The 27582-nt window shown below is 35.5% G+C and overlaps 5 protein-coding genes across 5 annotated transcripts; 2 read left to right on the top strand and 3 right to left on the bottom strand.

Moving 5' to 3' along the window:
• Window positions 1–6274: 6274 nt before the first annotated feature.
• LOC127258995 (uncharacterized) lies at window positions 6275–9090 on the top strand. Its single transcript, XM_051286106.1, has 3 exons — window positions 6275–6700; window positions 6803–7206; window positions 7501–9090. The coding sequence occupies exons 1-3, from the start codon at window positions 6611–6613 to the stop codon at window positions 8738–8740; spliced, it is 1734 nt and encodes a 577-aa protein (XP_051142063.1). The 5' UTR covers window positions 6275–6610; the 3' UTR covers window positions 8741–9090.
• Window positions 9091–13209: 4119 nt separating this feature from the next.
• On the top strand, window positions 13210–14793 carry LOC127258736 (uncharacterized). The gene is made up of 3 exons (XM_051285695.1): window positions 13210–13535; window positions 13863–14082; window positions 14358–14793. The coding sequence occupies exons 1-3, from the start codon at window positions 13330–13332 to the stop codon at window positions 14571–14573; spliced, it is 642 nt and encodes a 213-aa protein (XP_051141652.1). The 5' UTR covers window positions 13210–13329; the 3' UTR covers window positions 14574–14793.
• A 599-nt stretch (window positions 14794–15392) lies between these two features.
• Window positions 15393–18661, bottom strand: LOC127258733 (phospholipase A1 PLIP2, chloroplastic-like). The gene is made up of 3 exons (XM_051285691.1): window positions 17118–18661; window positions 16195–17034; window positions 15393–16126 (listed from the first exon to the last, which is right to left on the bottom strand). Exons 1-3 carry the CDS (start codon window positions 17655–17657, stop codon window positions 15740–15742), a joined length of 1767 nt encoding a protein of 588 aa, XP_051141648.1. The 5' UTR covers window positions 17658–18661; the 3' UTR covers window positions 15393–15739.
• A 183-nt stretch (window positions 18662–18844) lies between these two features.
• Window positions 18845–22097, bottom strand: LOC127258734 (dnaJ protein ERDJ3B). Its single transcript, XM_051285692.1, has 10 exons — window positions 21811–22097; window positions 21568–21716; window positions 21316–21445; window positions 20713–20827; window positions 20381–20497; window positions 20176–20262; window positions 19746–19805; window positions 19558–19635; window positions 19276–19347; window positions 18845–19166 (listed from the first exon to the last, which is right to left on the bottom strand). Exons 1-10 carry the CDS (start codon window positions 21879–21881, stop codon window positions 19008–19010), a joined length of 1038 nt encoding a protein of 345 aa, XP_051141649.1. The 5' UTR covers window positions 21882–22097; the 3' UTR covers window positions 18845–19007.
• A 373-nt stretch (window positions 22098–22470) lies between these two features.
• LOC127258735 (uncharacterized) lies at window positions 22471–24542 on the bottom strand. The gene is made up of 3 exons (XM_051285693.1): window positions 24289–24542; window positions 23835–23932; window positions 22471–23347 (listed from the first exon to the last, which is right to left on the bottom strand). The coding sequence occupies exons 1-3, from the start codon at window positions 24418–24420 to the stop codon at window positions 22786–22788; spliced, it is 792 nt and encodes a 263-aa protein (XP_051141650.1). The 5' UTR covers window positions 24421–24542; the 3' UTR covers window positions 22471–22785.
• Window positions 24543–27582: the final 3040 nt, after the last annotated feature.

A 27582-nucleotide genomic window follows, 5' to 3' on the forward strand; every position in this document is an offset into this window, starting at 1 on the left:
CAGCCGATAACTTAATCCGATTATCGCCGACCGCCGGCGGAGGATCAACGGAACTGCGTCGTTTCCATATTCTCCTTCTTAAAACCGACTCGATAACCGCCATCTCCGACTCTGTAACCGTTCCTTCAATTCTACTGATCGGAACCAGTATGTAAGCCCTACCTCCTGACAATCGCTCGTCGGCAGTCATGGCGTACAGTCGGAGATCACGCCGCGTATCGCTCAGCGGCCAAATTACGTACCCTGGCTCACGGAGCATGAGCTCGGCGGCGGTCACCGGAACGTCGACGAAACGCAGGGTGTTCCGATGGAGATCCAGGAGCTTTGCCTTACTGTGAGATTGTGAGAAGAAACACGAGGTTTTGTTCCCCATTTCTAATTGAAATTCGGATCTGGAGAATGAAGAAGAAGAAGTATAGGTGCGAGGTAAATCGGTAAATCGCTTTATAATTAGCAAAGTGAGTACAGGTGAGGTGAATGTGGTAATTAAAAGCGTGTTAATTGTTATCGATTTACTTGACAGCTGTACAACCGTTAATTGCTTTTAGTTTATTTGGATCGGAGGAAATCAGGAATTCAATTGCGGTTTTCTGAATATTCAAATTCCATCATGAATATAATAATGCATGCATTGCATACAGGTAGTTCGTGTATAGTTTCATGCATCTATTCAAATTCTATACAGACGATAATAGCTGTGTGTAATCAAGACACAATAATAGCCATATATCTAAATTAATGTGGTTTTATTAAAGAAACAATTAATCTTGGGCCGTCAGGTCAAATAGCCTACTGGGCTGCCTTATGGTATTTTTGGGCCACCAATAAACATTTTCATTTACATCTGAAATTTAAAAGAAATTATTATTATTATTATTATTATTCTTCCGATTTTTAGTTTAATCTTCTAAATTAGAAAGAGATTTGTTTTTTCTTCTCTTGTTGAGCCAATAACTATCCAACAGACATATTTCTATGTGTAAAATAATACAGTAAAAGTAGTAGATAATAATTAAACGAAACTTTTGGGTTTTGTATTTTAAATAATCACCGGCATTGGCAGTGCATTAAATTATGTACTAAAAGACACTGGAAAAGACTGCTTAAAAGACTGGCTACGGGTTGGGCTCGATAACATTACATAACATCACATCTCATCTAATCACTACTTTGATAGAGTAATTTAAATTCATATACAATTAACCTTGGCAAGACTCTCTCTACTAAATAATTAATTATTAAATTACTTATTGTTGTTGTCTGAATACGTAGTGTAAGGTCGAGACAGGATGGGATGTAGTGTGAATGTGTGAAGATACATTTGACGTACGTACGTATATGTACATATATATGTATGTATGTATAGGTGGGTGGGTGGGTGTGTGTTAGTATCAATAGTATGTACATGCATGCATTGTTGGTTTATGTTTGACTATTGTTGGAACTGAATTTGAATCCAGCCAAATAAACCAAAATTATTGTTGACTTTGAGGTCCTTGCATCATCAGATTATTTCAGATCTCCAACGTCCAAATTCCCTGCTAATTAGCTTCATCATCCTATCTTATCCTGCACTGCATCGTCATGTTCTCCACCCTACGCATTTGATTTAATTATTTTATTTTAATTTAATTTAATTAACATACATACATACATACATACATACATACATATTCTTAATCCTGCACTGCACTGCACTTATGACTAATAATAATAATAATAATAAGCACATGTAAGGCCTCGTTTGGGTAGTTTAAATTTAGGGAGGGAACTGAAATTTTAGAAAAATGAGGGGTGGCTGGCTGGCTGGCTGGCGCTGTTGATGGCTCGCACGATTTCCGCACATGGGCCACGTGCGCTCTGCTCTGCCAAATGCCCTACACTAGGCTTTTCGCACTTGATTGCTCTTTGCTTAATCCACACTTTAATCATTAATTAATTCATTCATTGATCAATTAATTAAAAAAACTTTACAGTATAATTCATTTTTAACTAGTATAATTAAATTAGATATATATATATATATATATATATGATGACGTTCATGCATAATTAATGGAATATTTAGGTAGTCACGTCACACTCACAGTTGCCTCCTTGTGCACAAACATGTCTCGAGAACGGGTGGGTGTCTTAATTTAATTTAATTTAATTCGCTGCATTCGTATTTCTTAATTCCTTCATTAAGCTCATATCCTATCAGTTTAATTCATAATTAATTGTTCCTAAATTGCTTCTCTATATATGTCTCCTTGTTTCGGGAAAATAATACTCTATTATTATTATTATTATTATTATTATTATTATTATTATTATTACTACAAGTAGCAAGCAGTGTTGAAATAGTGGTTTTAATTCGATAATGGAATGCAAGCTGTGCCTTGTTTTGCAATAATAATGAATTTACGATGATGTAGCAGCAAATTTTATTTATATGTTAAAAAATATATAGTTTAGAGGAAATTAATGGTGTGTAATGTCCATGAAAGCTACTTTGCGTTATTGTCATATTGATTGGTATTGGTGTAGAAAGAGAGTGAGAAACACAGCATGTGGCTGCTGCTGCTTTATACCATAATCCATCCATCCTAATCATCATCGGTACACTGTACATGAAAGAGTTGTCTACTTTTGTTTCTATCATACCATCTAATTATAATTATAATTATATTATAGTAGGAGTACTAGCTAGCTACTGACTATAATTAATATTATTCTACATATATATATATATCTTAGAAATATACCTGGTCAGACCATCCACGGTCCACCCCAGCTACGTACGATTTTATTTCCTGTAAATGTTATTAAGATAAGATTTCTCCTAGAAATATATAAATAAAAACAAAGCCATTATATTACATATAAACTTATTTATATTTTCATTAAAACAACATATATTAGAAAATATTTTCTAATCATTTTGTTTCAAAATAGCCAAAAACATAGAAAAATTCCAAAAACAAAATCAATCATACCCCAAACTGGTCATGTCTTGTGGAATAATTAAGGATAAATAGCGAGACAAGTTCATGTGTGTTTTATTCCACATCATCATATCCCAAATTTTATTTTATTTTTTTTGTTTATTTTCTCGAATCACTAGTAATTGCTTCTTGTTGCATTGCATGTGTCTGTACAATTTCTTCCCATAAAACATGAAGGAATTGTCCTAATAATAATAGTAATAATAATAATAATACATGGCAATATCACATCCCATTATAGATCGATTATACTATAGCGGAATTAAATGGTGTGTTTATTATCCATAGTTCATAAATTGGTGTACGTGGTGGAGCCTAAAGCCCATTCCATGCAATACAATACAATGCAATGCAATGCAGTGCACGATCATTGTCTTTATTTTAATTTGCAATAGTAATAGAATATAATTAAATTAAATTAATTTAAGAGTTGGAATTTCTATTATTTAGTTTATTACAGCCTGGAATGAGAATTCCAGCTGTTGCAGTTGTAGTTGTAGTAGCAATGGTCCCGCGTGTAGGTCGTGTAGCTAGCTAGCGCCACGTCACTCAAATCTGAATTGTTTGCACTCCACTGTGAAAGACATATACTGATAATAATAATAATAATAATAATAATAATCATCATCGGAGAAATCGTGACCGTTGGTGATGTGGCGTAGATATCTATCCGTCCATTTAGAAACAGTAGTAATAACAAAGCTCCAGTCCAATTGCAAAGCAACGATAGGGGTGGGGGGGCGGGGGCGTAGGGGAAAGCAATCATTGAAGGTAGTCGTTGTCGCCCCGATGACACGTGGAAGCATTTTAGGCAAGGAGTGTAATAAGAAGTTGGATTGGAAGGAATAATAATTTGGACGCTTTAGCCTTAGCTTGCTAGCTTTAGTGAGCAGTGTTGCGTCGGGTGTCTGTCTTGTGAACCTTTCCGGAAGCTTTAAGACAAACCCATCTGATGGGATCTGTCCATTTTCTTTTTTCTTTTCTTTTTTTAATTCTATTAATTAATTATTATAATAATAATAATTCATGTGAGTGAACTCAATTCATCCATCAATCTTTAATTCAATCCCCCGTTTGGTTGAAATTTAAAGCAAAGAACAAAGTGCTGCTACTGCTGCTGCACGGGAAAGCTAAGGACGGAATGGAATCAAACAGATAAGAATAATGCATTAATACAACCGTTCATTCATTTCCCCATCCGTTTTATTTCCTTTCCTCTACACTGTACATACACATATGTCTCATTTTAATTCATTTGCTACAAAATCATTGGTTAATTAATTAATTTATTAGTATTATATTGAGGCAGGTATCAGTTATATGAAATTCCTCTGCTTATACTTAAAAACATCTGAAGACCCTTACCTGTTACGCCAAAATAAAACAGATCTAAAATGCCCAAATATTGCCAGAGGCCATGAATTAACCTATTCATTCCAACAATGAATAATTCAATATATTTAATAAATAATTATATCCATAAAATGTATAACAAATTATTGGTTTTAGACAATATCCAAAAGAACACAGAAACTCGATTCCTATTTAATTTGGACCACTCTCAATTTTTAAAATATGTGGTTTTTTTTTATGCCCCTAACATTATTATTTGAAGTACCTAATAATAATTAGCTGGCGCCGCTGAGTCACTTTCTTTGTATGCAATGCAAGGTTATTGAGGTGGATGACACGTCACTCGTGAATGATCACCTGGCAAAACCGGTGCCTATTTTGCGAACCGCCAAAAATCAACTAAATTTTATTTTATTTTTTTTTAAAAAAATAAAATTAGTAATACACATTCTTGCGCGTATTGCGATTGCACTGTTGTTAATTTATTTTAAATTTTAACGGTTATATATTGTATGAGGTTTGTAAATTTATTTAAAATATTTTAAATAAGTGTACGGACTGGGCTGTGTTTCTGCAAGGATTTTAAAAATATTAATTATAATAAAATATGTGAAGCATTGGCGTTCATTTAGTTGGAACTAAAATATAATTGTTTTATGTGTGCCTTAACTTCGGAGGTTTAGAATATTAATGTATTGACCTAATTAGTTAGCACGTAAAGACATAGAAAAAACAACTTAAATGTTGTTACAAAACCAACTCATGAATTTTATATGGTTGAAAATCAGCTAACAAAATAACACACATAAATGTCAAAACAATCAAGTATATTCGACCCTAAACTCAAATATTCTCTCCAAAATCTAGTTGTGTTTATTCGTGGGGTTTTGATTTTTAATAGTAAAATTTTGAATTGAAATAGTTATTTGATGGGATATAAATATGGATTAATTTAATATTTTAAATATAAAATTAAATTTTAGTATAATATAATAAATAAAATTGGATAGTTGATTTGATGTTTTTTTTAAAAAAATAAAATTTAGAGATAAAATCTTATAAATAAAGACACCAATTATTTGAGTTACCCTATGCATATATTCCACACGATCCTAAAAAATCTATCATTTAAGACACAAAATAATCATAACTTGCAGCATATATTGAGTTGACCATCACAAATTTAGATTTTGTGGCATTTATCCGGAAACATGATAAATTTGTTGGGTGCATATGGTTAATCCAGTTAGTCCTTTTGCACGTAGGCTCGATCGTCTAAATTATCAAATGGACATGTACACATATATTAGCAAAAATAAAATAAAATGTATCTTATAATCATGTGTGTTCGCCAAAATATAATTATAAAACAAACTTATATGATTTTCATTTACGTGTTTATAATTTTTTGTGGCTATATATATTATAATGAATAGTGATGATACGACAAGCTAAGGGAAAGGGAATGTATACACTAGCTCTTAAGTATGCTAGATAAAAAATCAAGTCCAACACATGTAAAAATGAGATATAGTTGTTTGTTAATTAGTGATTCGGATATTTAAATAAAACAACAATTCTTTTCATAATTCTAAAATTTCTTTCTATTCTTTATTAATTCAAATAATTTATTAAATATGATAAATTAATTGAACGATAAGATTGTTTGAGTGGGATATATTAATGTCTCACTTCCGATGATGAACCAATACAATAAATATAGATACGAATTTATGGTAGGTATTTATAGACGCGTACAAGTAAAATCGCTCTATTGCAAGTATATAACAGGAAATAACATTTCAATCACTCAATAAATGCGTCCATACATAAATATATTTTTTGAAAATGTTAATAAATGTTTATTGAAAAACTAATTTGACAGTATAAATCCATTATTTTAAATTTATATTTGAGGCGTAGGCGATAGGCAATGTGGAGTGTAGAGAGAGAAAGGGGAGAGAGAGAATCTGATGCCAGCGATGAAGTGGAAGGATCAATCCTTTCTCTCAGGTCAAAGCTGGCAATTGTTGTTTAAAGCCATACTCCTATTGCCCTTCCGCCCATTCATTCCCCCCATCTTATTCTTCTTCCTCTCTCCGCTTGCTTTTTCATTCTCTCAGATCCAAATTCCCTCTGCCCGAGTCAGGGAAGGGTGTTTGGATTAGATTTATCAATAGATAGATTGATTCATGTTGTTGTGTAGCCGAACAGCATTCTGATCAAGGGGACGGAGAGAGAAAGTGAGAGGTTGAAGGAGTTTCTGTTAAATGGTTGCTTCCTGCAATCCACCAATGGCTGTTGTGTCTCCGCCTCGCGCCGGCGGAGAGAAGAAACACTGGTGGTTCACCAATAAGAAGGTATGATGATGCTTATCGATTTTTGCACTTACTATTTGCGCTTTTGATGCGTGATGCGCGGTAGGGAATTAAGATTATTGATTGCTGGAAAATGTATTGTAGATGGTGGATAGATGCGTGAGGGAAGCTAAAATGCTGATTGCGACGCAAGAGCAGAGAGATATTGCGGCGGCGCTGGGGCTCCTAGAGACGGCTATTGCGGTGGCGCCTCGCGTGGAGGTAGTGCTGGAGCTGAAGGCTCGGTGCTTGCTGAATCTGAGACGGTTCAAGGAGGTTGCGGATATGTTGCAGGACTATATTCCTAGCTTGAAAATGGCGATTGCCGACGATATGGCGTCGTCAGGATCATCGGATAACTCGTCGAACCAGTTATCTAGGGAACAAGTCAAGCTTCTTTCGGCGCGTGGTACGGATGAGCCGGCGTTCAAGTGCTTTTCTGTGACGGATTTGAAACGGAAGGTTATGGCCGGTCTCGGTAAAAATGTCGAAAGCGATGCGCAGTGGAGGTAATCTCGGAATCTCTACCCTCCTCCATTTCCGACTCCTTCTGTGATCTCGATATTTTATTTCATTGATGCTCATGGTTAAGCGTATTGCTTGTATATCACGCGAAATCACTGGTAGCCATTGATGAAATCTCTCACCTAATCCTGCCTTAATTGACGCGTAAAATTCCTTGCCTAAGTCAAGTTTCCCTTTCGTTTTCATCGTTTCGTCGTCATCCAAAGTTTTTATTAATTACTGTATGATTTTAGATGATTACCGATCTTTTGATCTGACGTATTTCTTCCTTCGAACAGGTACTTGGCTTTGGGTCAAGCTTGTTTTCACCTAGGATTAATGGAGGATGCGATGGTGCTTCTCCAGACCGGAAAACGCCTCGCCGCCACCGCATTCCGCCGCGAGAGCATTTCCCGCTCCGACGATATATTCTGCCTCAATAAATTCCCCCTCTCCGGCGAAATTTCCCTCAACCATCCGCCCCAATCCCCACCCAAATCCGAATTCGACAGCATCTCACACCTCCTCTGCCACATCAAGCTCCTCATCCGCCGCAAGACCGCCGCGCTCGCCGCCCTTGACGCCGGACTTTTCTCCGAAGCAATCAGACATTTTTCCAAAATCCTAGACGGTCGCCGCGGCGCTCCTCAAGGTTTTCTCTCCGAGTGCTACGTCCACCGTGCATCCGCCTATCAGAACGCCGGCCGCATAGCAGAGGCCATCGCCGATTGCAACAAAGCTTTAGCGCTGGACACTTGTTGCATTGAAGCTCTTACCATCAGAGCCACTCTGTTCGAAGCCATCAGATGTCTGCCAGACAGCCTCCACGATTTGGAGCATTTGAAACTGCTCTACAATTCAATTCTGCGTGATCGGAAACTTGGAGGACCTGTCTGGAAACGCCAAAGCGTCCAGTACAGGGAAATCCCGGGCAGGCTATGTTCCTTGGCCACAAAAATCCAGCAATTAAAGCAAAGGGTTGCTGCCGGCGAAACCGGAAACGTCGACTACTTGGCGTTGATGGGATTGAGAAGAGGCTGTTCAAAATCAGAGTTGGAAAGAGCACAGCTGCTATTGACATTGAAACACAAACCTGATGGATCTTCTAGTTTCATTGAGAAATGCGAGTTTGCCGACGAGGACGTTGAATCGGTGAGGGATCGGGCAAGAATGTCTTCCCTGTTGCTTTATAGATTGATTCAGAAAGGGTATTCGTCCATCCTGTCTACAATTTTGGAGGATCAATTGGCGGCAGAGAAGCAACGGCAGATTGCCGCCGCCGCTGCGGCTACTGATGTGCAAGCTGCAGCTTCAATTCAAGTTAATCAGAAAGTCCGTGAGGCAAGAAACGAGCAAATTCGTGTTGCTGGTAGCAATGGAAATGAGGAGAATAAGATATCTAAGAAACCGATAACATCGCCGCCGCCGTCGGTGTTCCAAGGTGTGTTCTGCCGGGATCTTGCAATGGTTGGGAATTTGCTTTCTCAGGCAGGATTTAATCGTCCAATTCCGGTGAAATACGAAGCATTGAGCTGTTAGTTAAGCTAATAAAATGGTATGGTATTGGTTCATGACTGTGGACGGTCGATGCTATCAATGCCATGTGCTTTTGAAATGCTAATATCCTCGGGCGGGAGAATCAATCAATCAAAATCTGTTCCAGGATGGCTGTACAAAATTTGATAAATTTCTATCTGCTTGCTTCCTTCCGCTTAGAGAAAAAAATTTTGCTTCTAGAAGAACAACCATGATGCTCTTCTTCTTCTACTTGGTCTAAATTTCATTTCCTTTTCCTTACTATTTTGGTACCTACCTGTATATAATTTATATTTCAATTTCAGACATTTCTCTGCTTGTGGGTGGGAGGGAACTTTGCCTTTTGGCTTCTATCTCTTGTCTTTTACTTGTGCTACTGCTACTACTTACGAATCCATGCATTCATTCATTCACTGTTCCAGCTTTTCTGTTTGCAGTCTTATCCATCGACACACAACTCCCAATATCCGACACATACGCACTAATTTGCCATTCATATTCTCTTAGAAAGAGAGAGTGTAAATTAAACCCAGCTTCAGCGGGAGAGATACGAGATTGTGTTTGTAATTTTGTAAATATTACTAGTATTATCAAGTAGGACTGACGAATAGGATAGAATAGAATAGAATAGAATAGAAAACAAAAACTCCAATGAGCCATGATCCATCATCCGTCATCATCAGTTGTTGTTTCACTTACAACTTTTACCGATGATCTTTTACTGGCCATCATTACTAATTCTCCCTCCCTCGATCATTCCCATCTCCCAAGGCCAAGGCCAAGGCCAAGGTTAAATAAATAAATACTAATACTAGCACCTACTGCTACCACCGTACGGTCTTTTCGTCTTTTTCTACCTTTTACAAATGTGCTGCTGCTACTGCTACTGCTGCCACCTTTAACTTTTGGTTACAGCAGCAGGTACACAGATCACAGTAGTAAATAATAATAAGAGGGGGATTCCTTCCCCAAGGTTAAAAAAACAAAGAAAGGAAAGGGAAGGGAAATACTCCTCCAATCGAGTGAGTACCTGCAAACTTTTTCTTGTGTCCTTTATATTTTTACATGAGTACGCCAAGAATAATCATTAAAAGCTTATTGGACTTGGACTCATTTCCATCACTATTATTGTTATTGTTATTATTATTATTATTATGTTTATATGACTCCCCACTTGTACGACTCCACCGTACTCCTTCCCTGTTTTAAGCTTTATTTTCATATACTTCTTCTATCTTACTAATTTTTTTAAAATATATTACTATTAATTTTGTTTATAAAATATTCAAACACAAAATGCATGTCAAAACACATCCATAAGCTTTAGCTTCTTTCAAATGTTCACTCTCTGATCGAGTTCACACAAAATATATATATAAAGTCCCATGTTATTTTTAGTTAAAAGCCAATTCGCATGAATGATATATTCTTAACTCTAGAAATTGCAATCAATAGTGGACCATTTAGAAATAAATTGAAATTAAAATCACGTAACATAGGAGACAGGGTAACGAGCAAACCTAAAATCAATGACGTACAAATATTCTCATCACTTCTGTCCTTTTATCTGGATTTCGTAGAAAGTGCAAAAACTTTGGTATGCTGCATTTATATATTTAAAATATACCAATTAATTTCCCTAATGTAGTAGTAGTAGTAGTAGTAGTAGTAAAAGTAGAGTATTAAATTCAAAATTGCATAGACAGATACACTATGGTCTCTGGCTTCCCTTGGAAGTGAATACTAATAATAATAAACAAATTTGTGCAGGTCTTTTTTTTTATTTTATTTTTTTATATTTTCAACAAAAACAGTGGTTGAGTTGGGTTGGGTTCTTCACTTCCACACTAATCAACACAGCAATGATTCTCCCAACAAATGCAAATGCAAATGCAAATGCAGATGCAAATTCAAATGCAAAAATGGCCATCTCGTCATGCTTCCTCCACTTTCATTCACAACTAACTATTAATCTTATCTTTTGCAATTAATACATACAAACACACATTGATATATGTATGTATGTATGTATATGTAAAGTGTGATGGTTAGATTTGCAAAAGGCAAAGGGAAAGGGGAAAGATGGGAAAAAGAGTCACGTGCACACCAAAACAAAACAAAGCAAAGCAAAGCAATCTGAGCCTGAGCCTGAGCCTGAGCCTGAGCCTGAGCCTGACCACCTCAGATCAGAACACACCCCAAAGGAATCACCACTTACACAAAAAGAAACAAAAAAAAAAAAGAAAAAAAAAAGGCCAATATAGTAATAAAATAATAAAATTTATTTATTGCAATGTCATGTTAAAATACAAATTTCAATTATTGAACTCACCCTCCTGCCTCCCTCCTACAATCTCAACTACAACAACTACACAAATCATATATATATATATAAACAGATACTCTCTCCGTTATTATCCTTATTTTTTTTATTATTATTACAATTGTCACTGCTTTTTACATTAATATATATACTCACAATGACAAAAAAATTATTTATCTATATTTTTTATCGACTACAGATAATACCAATATTTTTTAAATATCGTATTCAATTCAATAAGATTATAGTTTTGGAATGGGAATGATTATATATTATTTGAAGTATAACAATAAATAAATAAATGAAAGGAGTGAATGAGCAGGCAGTTTTGTTGATGAATTGGTTGGAAATGTCATTTATTGTGAGGTGAAGTGAGGGATGGGATGGCAAGTCAAACAGAGCATAGGATTCTTCCTTAGCTAGCCAGCTAGCTTTCCTGGGGAAGATGAAAACTTTCAGATAACATTCAATAAATTTAATTCAATGGATGTCCATCCCAAATTCACAATCTAACAATATACTGTACTCTAATATAATAGATTATATTTGGAGTAGAGTATAATATACAGCTACCCATAACCCTATTGCTCTACGAGGCGAGGCCTATAGGCTATAGCTAAGCTACCCATCACCATGTCATACATACATACATACATACATATATTAATTAATTATATATTTATTTAACTTTGGTCGTGATAGTGGAGAAAATATGTTACGACGTGCATCGTAATTATCCCTCACTAGTTATTTTTCAAATGTTTAGGTAACAAATGAAAAGAAAGAAACAGGTTCGATGGTTATTCTGACAATCAGATTATCTATATATAATTAAGAGCCATGCAGTAATGTTAATCTTTACAATAAATAAAAAAAGATAACATATAGTAGCAGTAGTAAACTTACAAAGTCATTTTCTTTTATGTAAATTCTGAACTTGTGGCTAAAGAAAAGGGCTTTTGCACACTTCCACATGACGACTCCATCACTTTCATTACATATATATATATATATATAAATGTATATATTTTGCCAATTTCTATACATTTATTTACTTGATATATAAAATTAAATTAATAACAGTGTCCAAGAGAGGATAAGTAAATTAAATCAATGTATCATATAATAATCATAATAATACCAATCTATTAATTAATTAATTGATGGCCGATTGAGTCAAGTTACAATAATTCAATCAATATATATATATATATATGTTCTTATAGTTTGCTGGATAATATTTATTCAAAAATGAGTTGACAGTTGACATAAGTACAAATCAACAGCTAATTAGCAATGATAGATAATTAAGAATATATGATTGTAATTATTTTAATAATTAAACAGATAACCATGCATTATCCTGTAGCAATCGTATTTAAGCTGTAAAGAAGATACGATGATGTCACTTAACATGTGGGAAATCAAGAATTTCACCAATTTAATATAATATAATTTAGTTTCAATTCTGATTTGTGCATGCATGCAGATCATGTAGTTAATTAATTAGTTAATTGGCAAATTAAAGATAGCTAGCTAGCTAGCATGCATGCAACTGGATCTCTCAAACCCCACTTTACTAATTAATTGATTAATTAACTTGTTAATTATTAAATTATCTGGCCTGTTTGATTTCTACTGTACAAGCAGGATAAGCCATGAAAGTTGGTGAACTTTTTTATTGTAAACAAATCAAAATTTGAACTTGCAGTATTTTTAATTTTACAGATCTGAGTCCCCCATCATTCTCAATTGCATTAATATATATATATATATATTACATACTGCATGTGAGCAATTCCCATTTTAACTTGTAAATAAATTAATAAATATACAATTTTTTTAAGGTAAAATATTTGTGTAATTGTGTTCTTGATCGGATTGGGGAAAGTCAATTATACATATTTAATTCTGAGATCTTTGCGAAAAAGTTTTGCCACACACACGACATATATAAAAATCCATAATTTCTTTCAATAATTGGGCTTAAAATAATACATTTGTGACTTAATTGGGCTTTAAATATTGGGCCTTCAAGTTAATACTTCGATACCCTTGGCCGAATATAATAATTTGGGCCTCTATTAGTATGGCCCATTGAACTTTATTTGATATTTTGGAAGAGTAATTTAGTCATTTTCTACGCTGGTTTCTGTTTCTAGAATCTACCGCCTGTGAGGATGGGAGTGGTTGCAACTTGCAACTGTTATCGACGAACCCTGGCGTAGCGATTTACGTTGGCGATTCTGAAGGAATCGACGGGTTAGGCATGGCTTGGATGACCAGATTTCTAACTGCGGTTGCATTTCTTGCAATTGGAGTGGTTTTCTCGCCGGAGGTTTTTGGATCGCTGTCGACGGGCCAGAAATCCCCCGTGATCATCACTGTGTTGAAATTGGCTCACCTACTTTGCTTCTCCACAGCCTGGGGAGCAGCTTTGTGGGTTACCTTCATCGGCGGGATAATAATGTTCAAGTAAGGATCTCCCCTTTTCAGTCATACTCTCGATTCTCCTACTGATATTACAGCTGTCGGCAATTTTGATTGCACATATTCACGACGTCGTAATTTACTATGCAAAGCTCTCTTCGTTGCAACTGTTGTGAATTTGGCTGGAATGTTTTATATTCGAAGTGGACAGAGAGCATAATTCTACATATATGCTGCTTAATTTTGCTGGAACTTGAGTTTGTATGAATCACTTTAGTGAAATGCTGAATTCTGGTGAACAAATGCCCTGACTGTTTATAATGCCTTGTGAAATTTTCTCGGTAAATTTATTCTGCTTATTTTCTAATGTAGAAACCTGCCAAGGCATCAGTTTGGGAACTTGCAGAGCAAGATGTTTCCAGCCTACTTTTCCATGGTGGGGGTTTGCTGCGCTGTGGCAGTAGGAGCTTTTGGTTACTTGCACCCATGGAAGACTTCGGAAGCCAATGAAAAGTACCAGCTCGGATTACTTCTTGCTGCCTTTGCTTTCAATCTCAGCAATCTTGTTATCTTTACTCCCATGACCATTGAGGTAAAAACATACTAGCTACTTGGTTAATTTCTTTAGATCATGTGAATTATGTATGTAGAATTTGATTGGTAGTTTTGCACTACATTTACCTGTATTTTTATAAGCATTGACCCTACAAATTATGAAATTAGGGTTACTACTAACTTATTGTAACGAGCTTTGACAAAACGGCGCTGAGTCCAAATTGTTTCCTTTGTTTATTCTTTAAAAGTTCTTGACTTCAACTTGTTTAGGACAAGCCACATTAATACTATAATTTTAATGGCCAAGTGCAGATGATGAAACAAAGACACAAGATAGAGAGAGAGGCTGATATTGGTGGAGAAATTGGGTGGACAAAAAACCTAGAAGTAGCAAAGAAGAATCCCAAGCTTGCTGCCATGAACAAGAAATTTGGAATGATTCATGGATTGTCTTCTCTTGCTAATATCCTGGCATTTGGCAGCCTTGCTTGTCACTCCTGGTACTTAGCCGGTAAAATCAATCTATAGATAAAACTCAAAGGTCGATCTCTTCTGCTGTATCTGATTATTATTATTATTCTTATTGCTATTATTTTTCTGTTTTTGGTATCAAACAAGCAAGATGCTGTGTTTCTGGACAGATTCTTAAGATATCACTAATTTCCACAGCAGAATACTTATGGGTTGTAATAGTGTATTAAAGAATAAGATCAAGTGATTGCTTATTTATCTATAGTTTTTATCTGCACTGCAGTCTGTTGGTTTGGTTAATCTCTTGCTGTTCAATAGTACTTTTTAGATAGACCTATAAAATAGCCAAATTGAGTTGTCATTTTTATGTTTGAAGTCGACTTGTTTACCGGGAAAGTAACATACTATGCTGTTCAACTTCATTTGGCTCATGTTAAACAATTTTCTTATTGGAGTAATTCAAATCAATTTGAAGCGCCAGCATTTATTAAGGTATGCACAATCTTAGACTTTCACCCTTGCATTGTCCACAGATGCGCATATGTTTTTACGAAGATGCTTTCAAGATTCATAGTATGACATTTCAAGAACTAAATTGTGTTGTAGTCTATGAAGTTTCCTCGCGAATGAGCATGATGCAAGAAAGATCTCCAATTTAGAGGGAAAATGATGTAATAAGACATTATTTCTGAATTAGAGAAGGAAAACATGAGGACAAATTTTCATTGTGCATCCATTTGTGTTTTTTGGAAGCTTTCATCGTGGAATAAAGACCCTTTTCGTCGTAGATTATTGTGGTTTTTGCGTACACTGCTCAAATTTGCTCTAATGAATAATACAGTATATGAAAATGACTATTTGTTCTGACTACTTGAAGATAAATATGATACTTCATTTTCAAGGGAAATTTAAGTTACATTGAGTTTTTGAGTGTCATTATCTGTACAAATTTCCCAGGAACAAATCAGGTATTGCAAACAGCGTCCCCGCTTCTATTGTAATTTATATTCCCACGAATAAAGAATCATCTACTAGTGTCATTTCCTATCTATTGTCTACTATTTTGGCCAATGATGATAACTACATGTTTCTAATATCACCACTCTTGCAGGATAAAATGGATGCATTGTGATGCAAGAATCATCATATGTAGCCCTTTCAAAGATTCTGTACCTATCTTAGCGACGCCGAAGAAGTTCAATGCCCCTCGACCGGCCATCCCTTCACGGTTTCTGATCCAACAATGCTGCCATTGTCATTGATCTCAAGTGGTGCCACAGCTTCCCACCAGACTTTGCTTTGGTGCTATTGAGCTCTTGTTGTATTATGTACCTTATCGATTTCAAGTAAGAGTTCATGTCATGGTCCCTTACGATTGTCCCGCCTGAACCGTATGCTGATCTGTCGCTCAGTATCTCGAGAGGGTGCGGAGAGTTTAGAAATGCATTCTGTGCAGCCTTGATCTGCTTCTCTGCTTTGGCTATATCCGATTCATCATCGCAGGTTAGAAGATACAAACCGCTCCCCGGTGGGAGAAGATGGTGGCTCGGAGAAAATCTGTGGTCTGGCTGAAGAATCAAGAACTCCCCCATTGGAGTGTACAACAGCTTCTGCAAAAGATTTTCAACCAAACTACAGTTGCTGGAGGAGGTGAAATCGATGGACATTACAGACGTACCTGTTTCTTCAAACATGGAAGGCTGCGGAAGTTGCTGTTTATAGCCTTGAGAAATTTAGCAACGTGGTCAGGATAGTTGCAGGAGAATGCTCGGGGAACAATGTCTCGATGCAATGTGATCGACCGGACATGGTTTCTAGGCAGGCCAAGCTTGCGCATCAGGCGCTCACCTCCACACATGATCGATGGCGCGCCGAAGATTATTACAGGAAGCAGCGAAGAACGAGGCACTTGTTCCCTCAACAACAGCATGAGGTTTACAAGCAACGACAAGCTCCCGCCAAGCGAATGCCCCGTGAAGTAGAATCTAGCGTGATTCCTGTGGCATTCAAGGTGTGCTTTGATTTCAGGCAGCATTTGGTCGTAGATCCCTTTCGCAGCCTCGTATACGCCCCTGTGGACAAGAACATCGTCCATCCCCTCGAATTGGACAGGCTCGAAGAGAAGATTGGCCTGCCAGGAAGCCAGTGAATCAGATCCTTGTATTACAAAGAATCTCGTTGCAGTCTGATCGTCATCGCAGACAAACCATTCGCAGGGCGAAGAGTGAGTCGAGTTGAGATCGTCCGCCACAGCCTGCTTGACTTGCTCGTTCGCTGCGACTACTGCAGTCATGGAATCGAGATCGTTTTGTTGCGGCGACGGCGTCCGGAAGCGGAGAATTGTCGGAGCGTGGGATTGCAGGTAGGAAGCAGCGATTTTGTATGCATCGGATGCAGCTGAATTGGCGTTGGGGTGATGTGTTTGTTCTTCTTCGATTGATCCAACGTTGGATGCATTTTGTTTCTCCATTGATGAGGTCACCAAACGTAGGCCGTGAAATCTCAGCAGATTACCAGGCTGTCGTTTAACAACCATTTTCAAATTCAAATCAAAGTTAACATAAAAATTATTATTATTATTATTATTAGTATTGTACGTACCTTGATTTGGGGGATGGAATAAGCCAATTTTCCCAAATACGACATTCGAGCATACAATCGTGCTTCTGCCAATGGCACCTTTCGAAGAAGTTTACAGAATGATTCGCTGCTGCTGCTGTTGAATTCATCGACGTCAGTTACGCACACCTCGCAATCGTCGTCTTCTTCATCTTCTTCTTCTTCGTTTCTGTTTGGATTATCTGAATCTGCTTCTGCTTCGAGGTTAGATTTCATTTCGTCGTTGTTGGTGCTCTTCCAGAGAGAATTGACGTGCAGAACTTTGTACACCCAATTACCGCGTTGCCGACCTTTCTCGTAATCGTCTGTGTCTCCAATGGCGGCTTCCTTTTCCTCCACCAATACCGGTAATGATTCCTTCCTGTTTCCGCCGCCTCTCCGCCACAACGCTCTCACCGGCCGCCGGAATCGCAAATTCCTCCGGTGCAGGTGCAGGTGCAGCTGCGGCGACGCCTTCCCGGCGAGTCTGAACTCCCTGGCGATGTTTGGCGCCAGCGCTGCCTTAAAACACAAAGCATCCATTGCCGTGATAAATTAAGTATGATAATAACAACAGGAATGAGAAGACGACCGGATCGATCATACAATATTATCTGCCATGTGCGTATAGATAATAATACAACACAAGAAATCCAAAGCTATACGCAGCAGGGCAGAGGACGTTGAGGCGACCCAAAATGTTTGAAAATTTGAGTCCTCCTCTTCCTTCCTTAATTCTATAACCTAATCTAACCTAACCGCCACAGCCGCAGACAAATTATTAGTATCTTATTTAATCGATGATTCAGAAGTTTTATGTGTATGATCTTCCAGAATCCTTCCACACATCATTTTCAATTCCTTGCATCGCCTGACTTCTGACTCCGAAAATCCCTGTCAACAGAACAAAAAGATTTGCCAATGGCAGCACGTTTGTTGCCTCTAATGGCAAAAAGTAAAATAAATTAAAATAAAACAAACAAACAAAAGATTGGCATTGAAGTAAGACATGCAATAATTTAAATAGAACCGTGTATGCACGCAGTATATAAAGGCAAAATATATAGATTAGGACTGATTATTTATTTGACTATTAAAAAAGCCTATTAATGTATGAACCTGAGCCTGCCCAGCTTTCAACCCAACCTTTTTCGTACGACATGTTTAATGAAGAGCGTTCCAGCCAATTTGTTGGGCCAATTACTGTATTTATATTATATAATTTTGAACATTTTGTTCATATTTATTTCTGCCTTTCTTTTTAGTCCATATACAAGACATACATAACAACTATAACAAGCAATACATAGTTCATATTAATATAAATCAAAACAAATGTAATACACGTCCCTCCGGTAAGGATGTCCCACCAGCAGGGGTGTAGACGCCTCAGGTCACATGTCATATATGGTTCACATTTACCCAGAGGGCACTTTCAGTTAGCGGCTACGGACTATCAAGTTCAACCGAAAATTTATCCAGAGAACAACTGCTCGAAGTTATAATTAGCACGGTATTGATTAACTCCAATTAGCACTTTGAACAATCCGATCAATGTATGTGTTTTTATTTGACATGTTACACATCCAAACACACCCATAATTGTTCATTATAGCCATCAGAACACAGTTGATGCAATGGACAGATGAGAATTGAAGTAATTAAAGCACAATTCATAAAATATGGAGACCAACGAGTCAGCAGGAAATTACCAAATCTTACAGTGAGAATGATTAGAAAATATCTGAATAAAAAAGCTCATGTCGCTGCTCTTTTGCATATATATACTCTACAAAATTGTAATCAATCAATGGAGAATATTAGAAGAAGCTCTTACTCCGTTTACTAGTAAATTGAACAGACCTTTCGTTGCTCGTGTATTTCTTCTGCTGCCTATGCTAGAACTTCTTTGATCTTTGCCTTTTGGTCATCTGTCAATGACACTGGAAACAGAACTTCAAACTTAACGTATAGATCGCCCTTCTTGTTACTGAAATGCAACGGCATGCCTTCGCCTTTGAACTTCCTAACTTCCTTCGGGTTGGTGATACCCTGAGACAAGAAAGCAATATGATCCAATACCATTATTATCTCTGAGTACCTAATCTCCTTTCTTTCATCAGTTAATGTGAAGGAGAGAAGGGAGAAATCTGCTGCTTACATTGTGGCTAATGTCCACCAAATGCTCGTCGAGGTGCTTAATAGTCTTCTCAAAACCAACAAGTGCTTGGACCTGAATAAAGAAAGGCTCAATATCAGTATAGTTTGATGCAAGATTGCCAAAATGCAAACCATTATTAGCAATTAAATCTTGTTTAATCAGTTATTCAGTATTAAGTTTGAATTTGGTTATGGTTTCCAAAGTGCCCAAAGATTATTGCTTGGTTAACAAGGGACAATAAATTTGATGTCAAAGATAGAGGAGTTTGTCAAACTCCATTACCAGGGTAATTGTAACAGTTGTGTGTAGATCATTGCCTTCTCTTCTGAAGAGATCATGAGGGGCAGTTCGTATACGGAACTACAGACACATGAACAACAAACGGTGAGGATAAATGAAGAATTGTCAGAACTGAATAACCTAACTAGTAATCTACCTACTGCCGCATATTAAAACACAAGAAATCAAACCTTAAGATCTCCAGGTTCACCATCAATAATTGGCTCTCCTTCTTCATAGAATACCACTTCCTGTACAAGGAAATTTGTGTTTTAATTAGTCAGAAGTGCATAAGAGAAACAAAGAAGAAAGTTATCACCCCTACAGTTCTCGAAAAATCATTCCCCAGAGAATTTTTTTCATACACGATAGTAGAGAAGTATTCTGAATGAACAATAATGATTAATAAACAGCATTTATCATACAGTAAACTTCACAGTTAGCGCATATGAAGTGCAGGATAATAAAGATAATGCTCATCAAATGAAAACAGAGGTGTAAAATAGCAAGTATACAAAGGTTGAATAATGGGCAGAATAAGATCAGAATTGCCGAGGAACTGAAACTATTCCACTGGCACAAGGACCCCAAAACAAACACAAAAAGAACAAGAAAGCTTACTTGTCCATCTTGCATTCCTTTCTCAATATCCACAGTGATGAAATCCCCCTCTCTTACATACTTCACATTTGGACACTGTTCACAGACCTGGAAACACAATATGACAGCAGTTTAGATAGCTGCCATAGATCGGAACAAAGCAAGATGAACTGTTGCCATCTCCAACAAGAAAAACATAGAGCAGTTTCTCATTAGAAACAAAAACCTGCTCTGTCATCTGCTGAAACATCCCTGGGCCAATTTGCCTGTGATAGACCTCATTTCTACAGTTGCAGCGCCTCTTTCCCGGAGCTGGTTTTATAACATTCTTTTCCCTCCAAACCTGGAAATTTCCACAAACACACAAACTATGTAAATTCTATGGAGGGTGAAGATCAAACTCCAACATGTTACTGGAACAGAACTTGCTTCATTCTAGTTGGTACAATGTTTGGTGCACAAGATAAGTAGATTAAGAGCAAAAGTCATAGTTGTAACAATAATATTTCAATCTGTATAAAACTCCTTTTTTGAGTCTATATCAGCAATATATAGTACCTTGAGCGTCCCACCCATATACAGATCTTCCAATGTAGCATCCAAGTCAACAATCACATCATCACCTTTCACAACCTTCTCTTCCTCTTCTTCCATGGAACCTCCTCCAAAGAAACTGGAATAATATCACTTTGTCAGCAAGGGAGAGTAAGAAATTGTGTCATTACTATTTACAATCAACAAAATATGCTAAAAAGCTGGATTAAATTATATATTTCCTAATAAACAACAAACACAGTAAAATCAGTTAATACAACAAACTATACACCTCATATTCTTAAGCTCCATATTATATTTGAAAAGAAATATTAATCCAAAACACTAAAAATTAATTTAGGAGGCAAAAACAGCATAACATGAGATACAGCATCCAAAATGTTTGGTTTCATGGAACATTTTTTAGTTCAATTAAAAATCAGCGTGGTCTATTAATCTCAATATAAGCACCACAAGATTCACAAAAGATACAGCATCCAACATCCAAAATTCAATTGATATGGTAAGAAAATAATAATCAACAATAACGTCCACATGAGCCAGGGAATATATAAACATAATCAAATATCACCAAGTGTAAAATTAACATAAACTCGAGGAACTTACGAGCTAAAAATGTCTTGAATGTTCATACCCCCTCCTCCTCTACCTCCACTAGCTGCATGCTGCTTAAGACCATCCTCACCATATTTGTCATATATACTTCTCTTTTCACTATCCGACAGAACTTCGTAAGCTACACGCATAAACCATTCCAGCCAGTCATCAATCGTCCAAATAAATTTATGTAACTTCTATTATTGTACATCACAGCCAATTAGTTAGGATGAATACAACTGAAAAATAAAAATCTTATACCATTGTTGATTTCTGCGAATTTCTTGTTCGCCTCTTCATTTCCTGTATTTTTATCAGGATGATACTTCAATGCAAGCTTTCTATAAGCACGCTTTATTTGTTCATCGGAAGCGCCTTTGGGCACTTGAAGGATGTCATAATAGCTCTTCCTAAAAAAACCAAAAAAACTTGGAATCAATAGTGCCGAACAATTATGTTAACACTAGATACCATCGAAATAAAATTACTAATCCAAATACTTACGCCGAAATTGAAACAAGATGGCATGATGCAAAGCACAAAAACAGTAAAAATGCTGTTCTTCGCCTCGCCATCACACTGAAGAAGAGAGATCAAACCTGCAACACAGCGAACCAAGATGCTAGGGTTTAAATCAGATCTTCAGGCGCATATGAGAATGCGCGAACAATAGGAGTGGCAGAGTCAGATTTGTGCGAGCAGGGGAACGCAGCAGACTTCCCGAATTTCTCAGATGCTCTTGGAGAGAAAAGTCATCAGAAACCCGACTTTCGCAAATCGCAACGTCGCTTTGGAAGATCTAACCAATCAGGAAGCGTCTCCACTCTATCAAACCAATCACAGATTGCCACGTATACAGATCCTCGTGGTATTCAAACTTCACTCAGCTCATAAAATTTTATAACAATTGGGCTTATATATAGGAAAATTAAATGGGCTTCCTAATCGGGCTCAAAACAAAAGAATGAAAAATGATTCAACAAAAAAGCCCAGCCCAGCCAACAGGCCCAAAAATGAAATGCAACAGGCATAATTTTACCTCAAGAGAAATCCAAAAATATAGTATTTGGTTTACTATATTGAAAAAGTCGATTTTATTGAACTTGCTTGTATGATATAACAAGCCTTCAATAGGATATCTATGTAGATTCATAAGGGGAACCATAGAATGAAAGAATGGAAATAAAAGATTCAAAATGTTGCCATAATAGACAAATACTACAAGAATCTAATGTAAGAAAATACATTAACATCACATAATATAGTCGGACAATACGTTATATTGTGGAAAATAAGCCGTAACCATCCCTATCTAATCGAATACATGTCATGATTAGACATCAAGGGGAAATAGGGAATCCCCAAAAAATGCAAGAATTACCATAACCTTCTAGCTAGTGTGTGACAAGTATAGTTAGCAAGAATTATTCACATTCACCTGAAATGCAAGGAAACAAAGGATCCCCACGAACAAAAGCATCATTCGCCGTCAGAATCATTCACTTTCAAGTTCCTTTCCAACGTCGTGGGAGCCTTCTGATCATTCCCGCGCTCTGTGCATTCATCGATCTGATAGGATTTCTCATTGACACCAAGTTTCATATAAGGACAAGACTGTGCCTCACCTTCTACGTTATTTGCACACTCGGATCCAGGATTGAGTAGCAATTCGAATTGTGAAGCACCTACTGGTTGTGTCCTCAATTGTACAGATTTCAACAGTGTTGCCCTTCTTAAGTCAGCTGAATGGCAAATGTCACTTGGAGAAGATGGGAATCGACCCTCAGTATCAGAGCCACGATGCCGAGTCTGTGGTGAATGTGATGATGTAGAAGAAAAAAAACCACAATGTGAAGGATGTGCAGTGGTGGGAAGTCCGGATGTCGATCCACTTATGGCCTTTGGGCATCTGTAAGGAGAGACAGGGCTCGTGGGAGCACTCTCGGGCTGTGAAGAACACGGATAGGTAGAAGAACTGTCGTAATATTTCGCCTCATCTGAGTCTTCTGACATTGGTGAATATGGCATGGATATCTCATCCCTGTAAGAAAGGGTTCGATGAAAATTAATTTTCCAACAAGGTCCTTATCTCAAAACAAATTAAATCAGTTGCATCTACTTTCAATTCTACCATTGCAACCCTTTGCATTAATTTCCTCAACGACACCTTAAATTATCCTACAAAAGTTGAAAACCACTTAAAAAGTACTTTTCAGTTCAATCCCATTACAAGGCAAGTTACACTAGGCGACAATAAAAGATTTATTTCCATAAGGTTGTATATATAAGGTTGTTTGAGTTATAGACTTCATGGCTATGTCCTTCAACCACACTCAGACTCAGTCACCATAAACCAAATTCAACAGATGCACAAAATTTGGGTAATCAAAATGGTCATTCAACTTTAGGAATTGTTTCCATTTTCAAATGAAACCATTTTGGTAAGAATTGCTATATCTATTTCCAAATCAAATGCCTGCAAATAATTCAACTAGTTCTATATTTACAAAAATGTAATTGGTACTAACCTAAGAGAGGGGATGCTTTCAGAGTCCACAGGAGAATTCATAAAATTTTCAGACAAGTGATCTCCAACTGTGAGTCCATTCAAACTTGAAGCCATAATCTGCAATTTTTAATTATGTGAAAAATCAAGCAAACAAAGAGATCCAAAATAATATTTCTAGTAACAATGGCAAACATATCTATAATCCCCCATTCAAGCAAAATTACTACATTTACATGTATTATCTCCAGCATATGGTTGATATCGTGTTCGTATCACCCAATTGAAAAGTCACCGGCGCAGACCAAACTGACTAATTACTTTGCAGGAATTCCAATTGAGAAAGCAATTAAAAAAAACAAATAAACTCAAAGCCAATCAATTATTCCAAGTTAAGAACACTTGATTCAAAAATTGAATTTCAGAAAATCCAAAACACCGAAATGCGAGTCAAAAATTTTGAGAATGCGTCGCACCTCACTGAGATAACGCTTGTGAGAGTGAAGATTATCGACATAAACCTCGTCTTCGGGATCTCTACCTCGTTTAACACTCGGCGATCCAGGAGCCGACGACGATGACCCGCTGGCGTTACCTTCCGGCCTCATAATCGAAAACTATTCACTCAACTGACCTCCCGTCTATTCAATACAAATTCAGAGACGAAATCAAGAAGACAAACAGCAAGACAGCGACGACACCACAAAGAAACGATCAACCGGAAGGGCGGAGTGCTATAATTTGTTTTCTTGCATATATGATCTAGAAACATTTTATATCCTCTCTAATTTTGACTTAGCCGGTAGGCCCATTAACAACCTAATGGGCTTCCATTCAGCCCATTAACACACGATTAGTCAGGGATAAATACAGAAAGAGTTTGTTAAGGACATCATTTCAAACTCGGTTGAGGTATTGAAAATAGTAAATTTTAAAATAACATTATGTCTTTTTTTTTTTTTTTTGTGTATTATAAATGTATAGCTGATATAATCAAAATATATTTAATACAATACTTTTAAATGATGTATATGACTTTGATTTAATTGTTTTAAAATAATAATAATTTTTTACAATCAACTATACTTTTATTGTTTATTTAAATATTATATTCGAATTATTTTGTTTCAAAATATTGAATAAAAATATTGAATAAGTCCAAATTTTAAATCATATTGGAATTTGATTTAAATTCATATACTTTGCAGATTTGTACAAAATTTTATAAAAAGCTTATACTTTGCAGATTGCATTAGATTTTATAAAATTGTATACTCTGCAGATTGCACAAAATTTTCTAAAAAAAACTGTATAATTTGCAGATTGCACAAGATTTTCTAAAAAAAACTGTATAATCTACAGATTGCACAAGATTTTATAACAACTGTATTTAACAGCATTTTCGATATATTTTGGGAGTGTGCTCTGCATATTGAACAATATTTTATAAAAAAAAATTGTATACTATGTAGATTGCATAAGATTTTATAAAAGACTATATCTAAACAGCATTTTTATATATTTCGGGACTTTGCTCTGCGTATTGAACAAAAAATTATAAAAAATTGTGTTTAAACAGCATTTTCGATATATTTTGGGACTGTGTTGTACAGATTGCACAAGATTTTATAAAAAAAAAATGTGTCTAAACATCATTTTCGATATATTTTGGGACTGTGCATTTATAAGTTGTTGTCATACTTATAAGAACACCTAGAATGGCTCAAAACAAAAATGTCTTGGAGTAAGATATAATTTATGATGTATCAAGGTCGGATTTGAAAATTGTTTTTTTCTATAAAAGAAATCCATAGCAATGGCTCAAAAATTCCTTGAGAAATTGCATAAACATTTTCTCTATTGGCGATGATTTTTTAAGGTAGTTGGAGGAAATTCTTTTTGGAACGACAAGGCGAGCAAAAGTGGCATTCCTCCTCCGGAGACAATGGAGAACTCCGGTCAACAATGACTTCTTCTCCGACCGACAACGACAAAGTGGTCAAAAATTTTGGCAGCCACTCAAAGTCGATACTGGCTGGGTCTTCCACGAAGTCACCCACTTCTATGAAATCTCCCTTTGCACAGCTAAGTCAGCAGTGACCAAATTAAATTCAAAAAAGAAAAAGGATAAAATAAAAAAAAAATAATAATAGAGAAGCGGTCGCGACAGGGCATCGACTATACGAGGCCTTGTAAATTTTGAATCTAAAATTTACAATTGAAATTTAAATCACCGGGGATGAATTATTTCGAAAGGTGGAAAAAGTACTTCCACAAAGTGAGCCACTATCTGTCTTGCTCTAAGTGGACTCGTCTTTTAAAATATAATCCTCCGAGTATTCATTTTTTCATTTTGGTTGTCTCATAATTATGTATTCATTTTTTTTAAATGTATTATTTACCTAATATTACAAATATCCTTACAAGTTCCAATATATTTATACAAATATTATTATATTTATATACTGATAAGGTCATTTTAGTTATTTCTACTTTATTCCTACTATATCCCAATATAATACTAATATTTCTAAAATTGCAAAAAGTAAATGGATACATAGTTATGGGAGATGGAGTATTTAATAGTATCATAATATTATATAAAATGTATTTAGACAAATATATTCATATGTTCTATATTTTAGAATTTATTTAGATGAATAATAAAAAAAATTTTGTATTATATATATAAAGTAACAGATATATTGATTTATGTGTATTAATATAATTTTAAATTCAAATTCAAATTAATTTATTTTTTCATTATATACTAGATCAATATTTTTCAATCATCAATTACATTATTTACGTTCTACATTTTCCATTAGCAAAAATAACCTCAGCTAGTGCGGAAATTAAATAATTAAATATTTATTGAAAAAATAAAAATGTAATATTGGGATATACAATATGTTTTAAAAATCTAATTAGTAATTAAAGTGATTAAAAATATACTTGATCGTCCACTTATAATATTTACATATTTTTATTTTTGGACATCTAATTACAAAGTTAATATTTCATTAAATATTCTATTTCTTTTCTCTGCAAATACTCTTACTTTATATCACATCATTACAAAAAAAAATAAGGGCACAAATTTCATTACATTACTTTTAACTGCTGCCAAAAGTAAACGTCAACATTGTAAACGGACAGAGGAAGTATATAATAAAAATAGTGATAATTATGATAAATATATGTTGAATTGAGGGTAATTAAATGTTGAATTTCTTTCATTTGTCAAAATTAATAAGATAAATTTAAAGGATGAAAAATTAAAAATAAATTTAACCGAAACAAAAAAAATATTTACAATAAAAGAAGCTATTCAAAATAAATAAATCCAAAACTTTTCTAATATTTATTTTTAAATAGAACATTACATTCTAATTATAATTCAAACAAAAAAAAGGGCTTTGTTTGATTTTTATTTGAATTTAAATTTTATTTTAAATATATTTCATAAAAGAAATAATACTATAATTTTATTATAAATCATAGTAGCTAAACAGTAATAATAAAGTTTTGATTTCATACTCAAAATTTAAATACAAACCCCAAACATAAAGGAAATCACTGGTAACTCAAACCAAATTTTAAAGTGTTTGTTTTTGGGTTGTAGTTTTAATTTTAAATTTCAAAAGTACAATTTTAAATTAAAATTATTATTTGAGTTGATATAAATATAAGTTAATATGATATTTTAATTATAAAATTAAATTTTAACCTAATATAATAAAAAATTTAATCAATAGTATTTTTTATGT

This window comes from Andrographis paniculata, unplaced genomic scaffold (assembly GCF_009805555.1).
Source record: "Andrographis paniculata isolate CXL003 unplaced genomic scaffold, ASM980555v1 Contig5END, whole genome shotgun sequence".
Taxonomy (NCBI): Eukaryota; Viridiplantae; Streptophyta; class Magnoliopsida; order Lamiales; family Acanthaceae; genus Andrographis; species Andrographis paniculata.